Source organism: Pogona vitticeps, chromosome 12, assembly GCF_051106095.1.
Source record: "Pogona vitticeps strain Pit_001003342236 chromosome 12, PviZW2.1, whole genome shotgun sequence".
Taxonomy (NCBI): domain Eukaryota; kingdom Metazoa; phylum Chordata; class Lepidosauria; order Squamata; family Agamidae; genus Pogona; species Pogona vitticeps.
The window spans coordinates 13294281-13307393 of record NC_135794.1 but is presented as its reverse complement, the minus strand read 5'-3'; the positions used below and the strand labels follow the sequence as shown (position 1 = coordinate 13307393).

Sequence of the window (13113 nt, the reverse complement as noted above, 5' to 3'; positions counted from 1 at the left end):
CACAAGATTTCTGGGTCCTTTGGACAGACAAAACCAAAGTGGAGATGTGTGGCCATAATGCACAACATAATGTTTGGTGAAAACCAAACACAGAGCATCAGCACGAACACCTCACATCAACTGTCAAGCATTATGGTGGAGGGGTGATGATTTGGGCTTGTTTTGCAGCCACAGGACCTGGGCACTTTGCAGTCATTGAGTCAACCAAGAATTCCTCTGTATACTAAAGTATTCTAGAATCAAATGGGAGGGCATCTGTCCAACAGCTAAATCTTGGTCGAAATTGGGTCATGCAACAGGACAATCCGAAGCACACCAGCAAATATACAACAGAATGGTTGAAAAAGAAAATAATCAAAGTGTTGCAATGGCCCAGTCAAAGTCCAAACCTCAACCTGATTGAAATGTTATGGCAGGACCTTAAGAGAGCTGTGCATAAACAAATGGCTGCAAACCTCAATGAACTGAAGCAATGTTGTAAAGAAAAGTCGGCCAAAATTCCTCCACAATGATGTGAGAGACTGATAAAGTCATGCAGAAAATGATTATTGCAAGTTACTGGTGTTAAAGGTGGTTTTATAAGCTATTGAATCATAAGATGTACTTATTTTTTCACAAGTGGCTTTTAAAAAAAACATGATTGTATGTTACTTATCTTGGTGCATTGGAAGAGGCTCACTACTATTTCACACTTATCACTCTTGAAGGAGAGGCCACACTCCTGGAGCATCAGCAAAGAATACTCCCTCTTTTCCCCATTTCTCACTACCACTGTGTTTTTGTTTGTTTGGCTGGTTGGTTGGGGTGTTTTGTACTACAGAGTAACTTCCTGGATAAATTTTTCATAGTAACTTCCTCTTTATCAGCAGGATTTTCTATAAAGCTCAATAATTTTGCACCATTATTGTGAGCTGGTATGCCCAGATCATCCTTCTTAGGACTGCTTTTTCTGTGTTGAACTAGAATGGTTCTTGGATAGCAGAGAGGCAGTCTGGCATGAAAAATATCCTTGAAGATTTGCTGGTTTAATAGAGGCTGCGAAAACCTCCTATCTGTTGGTGGCATAACTTTGAGATCTCAGGATCCTCTGTTCTACAATAAGGTGGCAGAGTAGGACTTTGTGGAAGAGCCACTAGATGTGCCACTGCCACTACGACTACGACTACGACTACGACTACGACTACTACTACTACTACTACTACTACTACTACTACTACTACTACTACTACTACTACTACTACTACTACTAATAATAATAATAATAATAATAATAATAATAATAATAATAATAATAATAATAATAATGCCCATTTTAATCCTGGAGAAGACTCTCATTCCAAAGTGATCTGGGGGGAGAGAGAGAAAAGAATTGCCACACTAAAAGAAATTATGGGCCTTGATACACTGTAACTGCTGTTTTTCGATGCAAGAACTACCACAATTTATATTCATAATGAACAGAATTTTTTTCTTGATGAAGAAAAGGTATGATAGATTCTAGCTTCTAAGCAAAAGTAAAATGAAACACCCAGATCATTATCTTGCTGAGATTGACAGTATCTTCTTCTTGTTCCAGTGAAGTAAATCAAGTACAGTGGTGCCTCGCTTAATGATGTTAATTGGTTCCCAAAAAAATATTGCTATGGGAAAACATCACCAAGTGAAACACCATTTCCCATAGGAATGCATTGAAAACTGGTTAATCTGTTCCAATGGGAACGGATTACTGTCCTTAAGCGAAAATCGCCATAGGAAACATCGCTAAGCGAAACAATATTTCCCCCATTGGAATGCATTGAAGCCTATTCAATGCATTCCAATGGTTTTGCGATGTCCGTTTTCACTATTTTTAAAGTGTCTTACAATGTTCAAAAACTGTTTTAAATGCTTGGGATCGTTAGTGCACCTTGTAAAACCTTTGCAAACTTAATTTGGCTTTGTTCTGTCAAACTGACAATTCAATGCATTCCAATGCATTAACGAAGAGTCAGAACAAAGCCAAATTAAGTTTGCAAAGGTTTTACAAGGTGCACTAATGATCCCAAGCATTTAAAACAGTTTTTGAACATTGTAAGACACTTTAAAAATAGTGAAAAAGGAACATCGCTAAGCAAAACAGGGGACCTAAACTGTCATCGCTAAGCGAGGCAAGGTCCCAAACATCGCTATGCAAAATTTCCCCATAGGGAACATCGCTAAACGGAGCACAAAATCGCATCAAAAACCTCATCGCTAAGCGAATACATCATTAAACGAAGCAATCGCTAAGCGAGGCACCACTGTATATGAGTAGAAGATTTCAGACTGCCACTCCCATCATATCTTGCCATTGGCCGAGCTGACTGAGGGTGAGGAGAGTTACAGTTAAACAACATATAGAGATGTGCAAGTTGTGCACTTCTGTAATCTTAGACTCTGCTAGAGCTGTGTTGTAAGACAGCCAGTGATGTTGCTGTAATAATCACTAATTGCACACTATTCAGAAGCCTTCAAAAATTAAGAGATGAATAATTGCCTGAATTATCCCATATCTGAAGATAATATTTTATTTGATATGCAGTGTATTAGGTGTACTGGACTTAATTGCATCCGGGTGGGGAACAGTTTTCTGGTGTTCTTTTCACGACACAGATATTTGACAGATTGCTTTGCCCCTACAAATAAGATTGCCCATTTTGAGTCCATTGTGAATTTTGGAGGTTTTCGAAGGTCCAGTGGCCTTTCCTGTTGTGGGGCGCACCCAGGCTGTGGTCGTCCGTATCCTCTGAGTTTCTGGTGGGTTGCTGAGACAGCTGGTCTGCCAAAGTCATATGTAATGTCAGTGAAAGTGGACTCTCTGCTTTAACACAGAATTGCTTTAGCCTGGCCTTGGTTTTAAGAGCCAGGATCTCATTGAGTATTGATGCTGGTATAAATTCCAATGGCTAAATTGCTTCTAGTTAATGAATTGCAGTTTACATTCTTCAGTACAGCTTAGATCTTGGCCATTCTATGAAACTGATTTTAGTAATGAAATTATTTAGCATTCTGTATGCCAGTTTAAGTTTTTTTATACAGAAAAGTGGAGTCTGTAAGCAAACACGGGTTCGAAAACACACGTGTAAGCTTGGACAGAGAGCAATCAGGAGTTTGCACATGCTAAAATGGGCTGAAAGAGTCCAATTCAGCCAGCCATGATACAACACTCCTTCTCGCAGGTCTGCCCACATAAGAACACCCTGGTACTCTCAGATATTATTGTGAAAAGGTCAAGTGGGCTTTGTAGTCCTTAGACTTAACTTGCACCACTGACAGGACTCTAAGTAAGCTAGGCCGAGGCAGCACTCTCAGATGACCCTATGGCAAGTGTACTGTTCAGGAAACCAAATGAGTTTTATAATCTTTATTTTATTAAAGAAAAAGCATGTTACTAGATATTCAAAGCCAAATTAAACCAAAACAAATAATCTAGCATTGTGCTGTTTAGTTACAAAGATGTAGTGAGGCAAAGAAAACATGAAAAATATAAAAGAGTTCAAAAACCTTATTAAAAATACAAAAAGACATTAAAAAGAATCAAAACAGTTCCAGTCCAGGAAATCATTAGTAAAACCCAAAATAATCCAAGTTGGTTATAAAAAAAAGGCTATAGTCCTCAGTGATCCTATAGAATAAAAACCCCTAAACAAAAGTAAAAATCCATTATATGTCCCATAGTCCTTAGAAAAGAAAAATCCAGTAAATATACCATAGTCCTTACAAAATTACAAGAGCATAGTCCATATGGAGTATTCCAAGAAAAGAAGTCCATAAAGAATATTCCCTAGAACAGTCCATAGAAAATAGTCCATGCATAGTCCTTAGGAAAAATCCCATAAGTCCAAAAGCAATCCAGCAAAGCATAGAAACCAGTCCATGTAGGTAGGCCACCAGTCCCAAATGGCTGAAGTGTAGGTCAAGAATCACTGAAAGGTCGGTCTTGGAAAGACAAAGTCCATAGAGAAAAAGTTCCTTTTTCAAGAGTAACTGGCAAGGGCTCATCGCACCTTCCCACGATGTCATCCAATCAGAGTTCGTTACTAGGCAAACAGTCCTGTTGCACCACATGACGTCTTTCTCATACGCACCAGATGTTATTTGGGTTTTCTGTGGTTTATCAAAGAGTCACAACAATTCCCATCTATCTAATCACACAGAGTCCTTTCTCAGGCTTTCAGAATAACATTCTGTCGGCTCGTCTGGAAAACACTGGTCAGCATAGCAAAGATACTTTATCCAAAGAAACAAGATGGAACCTCTCTGGCTTATTTCTTAATTACAAAACCCATATGCCTTTAAAAGATTTTAACTCAAAAACCCATCTCATCACAGAGTCTACTTTTCTAAATAAATAAATAAACATGTGTGTGTGTGTCCTGTTTAGATGGGGATGGAGCCAAATATTTGCTTTTGTAGACAGTTTTATAGTTGTTACTTATCTTTGTTAGGATTGTTCTCGTGGGGATCCCTAGGATATGTCAGATCACCCAGCTCCTACCCATTTGTTTTGGTCTTAAATAACTGAAACCAGGTGAGCTTTGTCTCTAAATACGTCCAGTGGGATCAGCTGAAAGGATGCTTTTATCTATATTGGGTGGCATATATTTTTTTATTCTAATGGATAGATGAATACTGTATTTCAGCATGAACAGAAAGAACTCTGGCAGACTTACTGTTAGTCCATTGGTTGCCCAATTTGTGGGCAGACAAAGCACATGGATGGTCATTGTGAGAAATAGGATTAAATAAACCTTGTTCTAAGCGATCAAAGTTTTCCTCTTGTGCTCTTGCATATTTTGGCAGCATCTTCTCTGTTATCTTTTTGTGTTGTGTGTGGGAATTGCAAGATGTTTCTTTTTGGCATTTGTTGCTGAAATTTTCTACCTGTTTGCTTGGCAGATGTCATGGCGACCACAGTATCGCAGCTCCAAGTTTCGAAATGTCTATGGAAAAGTGGCCAACCGAGAGCACTGCTTTGATGGAATTCCAATTACCAAGAATGTCCATGACAACCATTTCTGTGCAGTCAATACCAAATTCCTTGCTATAGTAACAGAAAGTGCAGGAGGGGGCTCTTTTCTTGTCATTCCACTTGAACAAGTAAGTGGTTGTTTATTTGTCTATTATTATTCTTTGAACAAATCTTTATTTGTCTTGGTTTGTTAGCCTTTTCACCTGAGGGGAATTTCCTTGGCTTTCTCCTCCATTTGCCAGCTAATTCCATTGGTTCCATGGGCATAAAAGTAGTACTAGTTTAGTATCAAGAAGATAAAATATCTGGAGGAGACTGGAGCCCTATACTTCCTGCAAATAATTATGTATGCCAACTTGCTCCTCTGAGATTTTCCTAAGATGCTTGTGTGAATTTTCAAAATTAAACTTGAAAGTCTGGGCTATAAAATTTTAAATGCTGAGCAGTTTAACTAAAGCTCCAGAAACAGGCTTGTGGGAGCACGCAGGCGCAACTGTCAGAAATGTTCATGCATGCTCCACTGCTCTCAGGTGCTGGTTGAGTTGGCCATGATATTTGATCAGAGTGAGACTGCAGCTTCAAGAAGATGGGTGACCTGGGTTTGCAGCATGTCTGGGTTCTCTTTCCTTAATTTACTACACAAAGTTGCTGTTGTAAATTAGAACTGCTGATACACAAGTGTTTGATTATGTGCCTACAGCTAATCATCCAGTCAGACTATTAGGTCTAGATTGGGTCTATGGGTAGACCTGGAAGGCATGTTCTCCAGCCTTGTCCCACTTCAGCCAGGGGATAATCACTGTTTGCTGCCAGCGTTCTGTCCTGGTGAAATAATAGTAATATGATAACTGCAGAGCTATGGATTATGGAGTCCAGGTCCTGTCAGGGGGGAACAGTGGAGAAATCAAACTCCCAATCTGTGGCTCTGCAGCCAGATACCTAAACAACTGATGCTTTTAATCTGATTCTATTGTTTTATACTTTGCTTTTCCTTGAGCCGAGGGGAAGAATACATGTGAAGAGGGCTTTGGATCTCAGCAAATGTTTCCACCTTCTCTCCTTTCCTGTCTCTTTTTCTCAATTAATTGATCAATTATCTGGATGCTATTAACAAGTGAAACTGTGTCTTCAGTCACTCAGCAAGTAACCTATAGAGGGAAGAGGGATGGAAAGAGAGAGGAAAAGAAACTCTGGGAATTGAGTTCTATGTGGGAAAGTTGTGGGGAGAAGCTGGTGCATTTTAAATCCAGTACAAATGGACTGTTGGTTTGGAATGTAAATTTCTACCTGAGCATATGCTCAGAGCCAGAAGCAAACTGTTCCAGTGTGCCTTGAGCCTTTTGTGCATAGTGAGGCAAGGGACATAGCACCAAGGGTACTAAGTACTTCAAACTAATCCACATGTAAAACAGGTGCTCTGCCACTGCTGAACTTTTCGAGCTTTTAGCCTACTTGCAAGCACTTTTATGTCCCAGTTTTACTTGTTGTGGCACATCTGAGTCTAGACTGAGTCCATCACTGGCCACCAACCCATGCTGAGCAGCAGGAGCTCATCCCAACCCCCTCTAGGTAGAGAGGAGCCATAGTTCAGTGCCAGCTTTGCTCATAAATGATCCAGGTGCACTTCCCAGCAGCATCTCCAGGTAGGACTGGGAAATACTCATAGACCCACTGGAAACACTCAACTGGATGGACCAGGGTTTTGATTGCTTACCGTGTTTCACCCATTTGTAAACAAAAGTACCCTTATTTTCATCTTAGAAATGGTGGAAGGAACTAGTTGTTGGAACTGGATAAGATGAGGACAGAGATCTCTTGACCCATTTGTATAATTAATACATTCCCCGTATGATGAAAAAATGGGCAATTTCAACAGTCGGGTAAAAAAATACAAAAATCCCAATTTGAACAAATGTGGGAAAAATTTTGGCAGTTGATTGATGTTTAATTTAATAATATTAAGTGGTGTAGTGTTCACCTTGCTCGTGAATATTTATATTGAAATTTGCGTGCACCAATAGGAGTAGGTAGGGGCAGAGTTAAGGGGGGGAAGAAAAGGTGAGAGGGGGAGAAAATGAGTAGGTGGTAGAGAGTGGAGAAAGAAGATTGTTTAGTTGAGAGTTAACGACATTGACTGGACTGGTTATAACCTGTAACAATAAACAATTTCTACTTGGTTCTTAAATGATACGTTGCCTGAACCTGTCATTAATAGTGAACAAAGTTGATGGAATCAACTGGTGGCAGCTAATGTAGCATGTGCCTTTGCTTGGTGAAACAACCAAAGGCCATGTGGGAATGTGACAATTTGGTGGCATAGTGGTCGGATTCTGAACTAATGCGAAATTGAATTTTCTTGAATCTGGAGGGAAAAGGGGTTAAGGTCTGTGGCGTAAGAAATTGTTACCTGTTAGAGTCTGGTGGAAGACTTAATTTCAGGGCTTCTGAACCCAGGTCTGGGGAATCCCAAGGAGAGGTCCTTTTGGCTCTTGTGAGGGAAAAGAACCAGTCAAATTTAATAAGAAATTGTATTGTTTATGCCACCCAAATGAAGTAAAAAATTGGTTATGGAGGCACAAGTTGAGCTCCAGGGTGTGGAAGGAAATGGGAAGCCTCAAATTCAAAGTGAAGAAGAAACTGAGGAACCAGTAATAATTGCCTCAGAAGGTGAAAATATCCAAAGCTCCCAAGATTTTGAAAAATGGAAGCTAGAACAGGAATTCAAACTGAAGGAGTTAGCTATGAAAAACCAATTAGAATTGGAAAAAGAAAAAAATCATTGAAAGGAAAAGGGAATTTGAGCGAGAAACCAGGCAAAGAGAAATGCAGTTCCAAATTGAGATGAAGAAATTGGAATTAGCTGCCCATAATAATGATGATGATGATGATGATGATGATGATGATGATGATGATGATGATGATGATGATGATGATGATGATGATTCTAGTGCAGGAAATCCTTCAAATATCGATCTAAAGAAATTTTCCCATTATCAGAAAGGAGATTGTCCTGAATCTTTCCTGATTACTTTTGAGAGAGTTTGTTGGGCAGTATATAAGTCTAATAAATAGACTTCAGGGTTAAAGATGATGAGAGGATGATAATTTTAAAGTCACAGATAGGGGGAGTTTTATCTGAGATCTATTTGCAGATGTGTCTTGAAGAAGCTAGAGATTTTGAGGCTTACTGACAGATAGTGTATTCCCGATTTTGGGATTAATTCAGAGCATCTCAGGAGAAAATTTAGATCAATTTTAAAGAAACCTGAGGGGTCTTTTGCTCACCTTTGGGCACGTTTAACTCAGTATATTACTAAGTGGATTGAACGGGAACAGGTTGCCTCTTTAGACCAAATGAGAAATGTGATTGGATTAGAACAATTTTATTCAATTTTACTAGGCAAGTTGCATTATCTTGTCAAGGATAAGGATCCTCAAATGTGCAACAGGGGCTCTAATTCATTGTAGTTGGCTGCAGTCTCTCACACTTAGCAGCTCCCTAATTAATATCCTTCGATATTTAGCAGAAATGAATTAAAGTAACTTAGAAACTACTGAGAGGGGTAGATGAAACTCAAGAGTCTACCCTTGCATTATGACTACACTGTAGTGTAGCCATATATTTTGCACAAGCGCAGGAAAAAGTGTTCTGCAAGCAAAATTTTGTTTGAGTGCCCCAAACACAAAATTGTAACTATGAAACCAGACCTCAGATCAGCACCAAATTAGACATGAAAGTAGTAGAACATCTGCTTTTGCTCTGCACCAAATTTGGGGGCATTTGGGCATGGGGTTGTGAAGTTGTGATTTTTCAAAACATAACACTATTTTACCCCCATAAAGACGCAAGTGACCATAAATCTACAGCTGATAGAAAAGAGATAAAATTTGTGGATAAGACAAAAATTTGCATACTTGAAAAAAATGACTCTGTGGGAAGTGCTTTTTTTCCCTTTTAGGATGATGGAGCCATTCATGGCTCTAATTCAGACCCGTAAATTACTGCTTTTTAACACCTAAAACTTCAAAATCACTGCCCTTTTTTAATAACTTCTGAAAATCGTAAAGAAACTATTTGCATTGCTTAGCATTCTAGCCAGTCAGAATTGTTTCCAGTCAGCCCACAGTGCAGTTATCTGTCATTTTAAATCCTGCCATGACCTCTAGTGTGAAAGAAAGCATTAAACTTCTTGCTGGCCACACAGTTTTAGCTCCTGCCTGTGAAAATATTTACTTGGCAGAATTTGCCTCCCAATATATATCTAGATAATTGAAATCTCCAATGACTACTAAGTCACGTCTTTTTGAAAACCCTGCAATTTGTTTTTCAAAAGTTTCATCCGCTTCCTCTCTTTGATTGGGCTCTAATGTTTCAGAGTAGGTTATTGAGACTGTGTCAGTTAATGAGAAAAAGAGGTGGACTCATCTGCGAATTTAAAGCTATTCTGCTCTGTGAATCCCTGCATTTCTGCTGCACAATTAGAGGAATTTAACCAAGAATTAAAAATTCTGCAGTGCTTTGGCAGGATTCAAGTTAAATTAATACAGAATGAGGGTGGCTGCCATGAAGAGATTTCATGGCAAAAGGACAGGGGATTAACTTTGATAAATTCCCTAATGTTAAGAAGAATCAAAATGAGCCTGACAATTAAAGTGCTAATTACACTTCTCCCCAAGTGCAGTCAATTCAATTAAAGAAGGTGATGTAGGGGGAAAATTATCTAGGGGGTTTATTGGAAAAATGGAACATAAGACAGAAGTGACATACATGCAAGAGTTTAAAACAGATTTTTTGGAGCTGGAATAGCAGGGTCATGTTCCACCACCTTTTGTGTCTCAGCAATAGGACATCTGTCAGGTTCAGTCTCCAACATGTCCCTGAAACTTTGGGGTGACTGACTGGTCTGGTTTGGAACATGGTAATATTCTCTGCTCATATATTCCTGAAGTAATCAAATGCCAGATCTGGCAGTAGACTGTCTTAACAGCGCATTCCCATATAAGGTCAAGTACACCTAGGAATATTGGTTCCTGTGGGTTTGGATGCAGTTAATTCTGCATTGGAAGGGGATGTAAACTTTTCATTTGCTGTGCAATCACATCTATGTCTACTCATGAACAAAGCCTTCATGGGGGAAAGCAGTGATAAGTATTACAGCTTACAGTTCTTATCTCTGAATCAGACAGAAAGCATAAGTTGACTATGCCTTTGAAGTTAGTTAGTTTTTACTATAATGCTTTCATATTTATTTATTTATTTATTTATTTATTTATTTATTTATTTATTTATTGTCATTGTAAGTATATACTGTACACAGTATACCCATACAATGAAATTCACAGACACCCAGAGACCAGACACATGCACACACATAAAATTCCCCAAACACTCCCCACCCACTAAAAAATCCCCCAACACTCCCCACCCACTAAAAGTCCCCACTAAAAATAAAAACATCTACACTGCAGGCCAAGTAACACAGTCCAACTAACTATTCACTACTGGTGGTCTTTAAGCTCATTATTAAGTGCAATTATAGCTCTAGGATAAAAACTATTGAGAAAACGTGTGGTCCAAGTATTAATTGTTCTATATCTTCTGCCAGATGGCAACAGTTCAAAAAAGTTATAAGCGAGATGGGAAGAGTCTCTCAGGATGCTGTGTGAGTTCCTCAGACAGCGGGATGTGAAGATGTCATCCAGGGTTGGTAGCTGGAGCCCGATGATATTCTGGGCAATTTTAATGGTTCTCTGTAGAGCTTTTTTGTCTGCTACAGAGCTACTCCCAAACCATGCCAGAATGCCATAGGTTAGGACACTCTCAATGGTGCTACGATAGTAGGACAGAAGTAAATGCTGAGATAAATTTAACTTGCCGAGCATTCTCAGGAAATACAGCCTCCTGTGCCTTCTTCACTAGCATGTTGGCGTTTATAGTCCATGAGAGGTCCTCTGAGATGTAAGTGCCCAGAAATTTAAAACTACCAACTCTCTCCACTTCCTCGCCATTTATGTACAGTGGTAAATATAACACATGTACCCCTTCTACAACTTGAAATAGTTAGAAATTTTGTATACCTTGGTTCAATCATAATCCAGATAGAAATTGCAGTCAAGAAATCAGAAGGCATCTGGGACATGACATGTATAGTAAGATTTACTAACATCACACTACAATATTTACAAAAATCTACATGTCGCATCTGAAAAATCTTTAATGAACTCCTCAAACTGTATCTTATTTAGAATACTGTTCTCTACATTCAGTAGGCACAGAGCACTTGGTCTTTCACGGGTCATTGTGGTTCTAAGATAATTCTTTATTAGTAGTAATTTGCTGAATGATCTCTCTCTTGAACCAATAGAGATCATCATGCTCAAATATATTCTAAGAGCTGTATTAACACTTGGAAAGGTATCAGTGAGTCCTGCATCATGGAGTAAAACTGCCTGTTAAGATGGAGTAAGACATGGCCTGAACCTGACAAAGGCTGCAAACTGGACAATTTTGTCTGTGCACACCTTGCTGAAATTATGGGGAAAAGCAGTGATCAGTGTCGCAGCTTCAGTTCTTATCTCCGCATCAGGTAGACAACATAAGTTGATTACAACTTTGAACCCATCATGTGCTGATTGGTATTCTACCCTGCAGCTTTGCAAGGCAACAAACTGATCTAAAATGCCATTGAAAGTTTCAAATCTGAATTCTTCTCCTGAGGAAAGGACAACCTCTTCTGCTACTAATGCTGGATTCACACCATAACTTCTATTTCTCTTTCCTGGCCTGCCTGTAGTTGCTTTGTAATCTGTATTGCCACAGAGTTTCTGGTGTCCAGTTCCGACACTATATACCTATCCCAAAGTGATTTTAGAAACTTATCCAGAGAATAAATTAGCTTCACGACTTTCTTCAGGTCAACTTCAACTACTTTAGGTTTATGTTATTATGCTGTTAAACTGTTCAAGAATGAAGTTCCAAATCTTAGCCATCAGAGCAGTTTCAAGATAGTCCCTTATGTCTGTCAATGTCTGAGCTTCATGACTTGCTTCAGGTGTTTACTCCAAGTTGTAGCGTTCAGCCCTGCTTTCGCTTGTCTGTCACAGCTGAGCAGTGGAAAAGGAGCCAATGAGTGAACGGAAGGTGGTGCTAAAGGGGGAGGGGCTTGGATATAAAGGGGTGTGTGTGGAGGATGAGAGGAAGAATGTGAGTCTGTGAGTCCGTGAGCCAGTAAGTCAGTGAGAGTAGGGTTCTGTGTGTCAGTGAGTTCAGTGAGTGAGAGAGATTGATTAGCAACTTGTGATTTACCTATTACATATTACCGATCAAATAAACAAGTTTAACTTTCAAAGTAACACATGTCTCATTGAATAATTGGTATTGAAACAGCAATACCTGGTGGCAGCAACTAAGGAAGAAGAGTGAGCACCTCCTGGAGGCCTGAGATAATAGAGGCTTCAGCGCGCTCGCAACACAAGTCACTTTCAATATCCCTGAGGGCATTTTCAATGCAGACCCATCAGAAATGGGAGGGGAGGACAAAAACAAACAACCACCCCAAGACCCATCACAGCACAGAAACATAACCCCCCAAGCTCAAAACCACGCTGCAAAAACTCCCAGAACAGCCTTGTCACCACCTACAGTTAGAAATTTGAATTTCCCACCTTTTTTCACTGCCCTTTTCTGTTTGTAAGTCACAAATACAGTGGGCCCTCAACTTACGAACGGCCCTATTTACGAACATTTCTACTTACGAACTGCTCCGATGGAAAAATTTCCCCCGGACTTCCGAACTGAGTTCGAGTTACAAACGGAAAAATGGCAGGGGGAAAGGGTGGGAAATTCAAACCGTTGGTGATGAAGAGGCTGCTTCTTTGTAGCTCTTTTGCCCCAATGGTTTGGAAAAGGGAGCTCAGCCCCCTGGGCTTCCAGCACTGCTGCACTGGGTTCAAGCTAAGGGGCTGGGAGGGATGGCACGCGGGCGAACCAGAGGCCACCTTTTGGAGTGCTGCCCTCAGTGTTGCTGTGACCCCAGATTCCAGCTTCCTGGGCCAGAGCCTGTGGAATGGGGGGAAGATGGAGGAGAGTTTTCCTTTGGCGCCGCCCCGGGGAGAGCTCGGGC

General features: G+C 39.9%; 1 protein-coding gene across 4 annotated transcripts in view; it reads left to right on the top strand.

Annotated features, from left to right (window-relative positions):
- CORO2B (coronin 2B) overlaps positions 1-13113 on the top strand; it is a 173548-nt gene that overhangs the window by 79440 nt on the left and 80995 nt on the right. For all 4 annotated transcript variants that reach the window (XM_020808151.3, XM_078380873.1, XM_020808150.3 and 1 more), the window contains exon 2: positions 4918-5118. In XM_020808151.3, coding sequence (XP_020663810.1) covers positions 4918-5118 — 201 coding nt within the window. The remainder of the gene's footprint in view (positions 1-4917; positions 5119-13113) is intronic.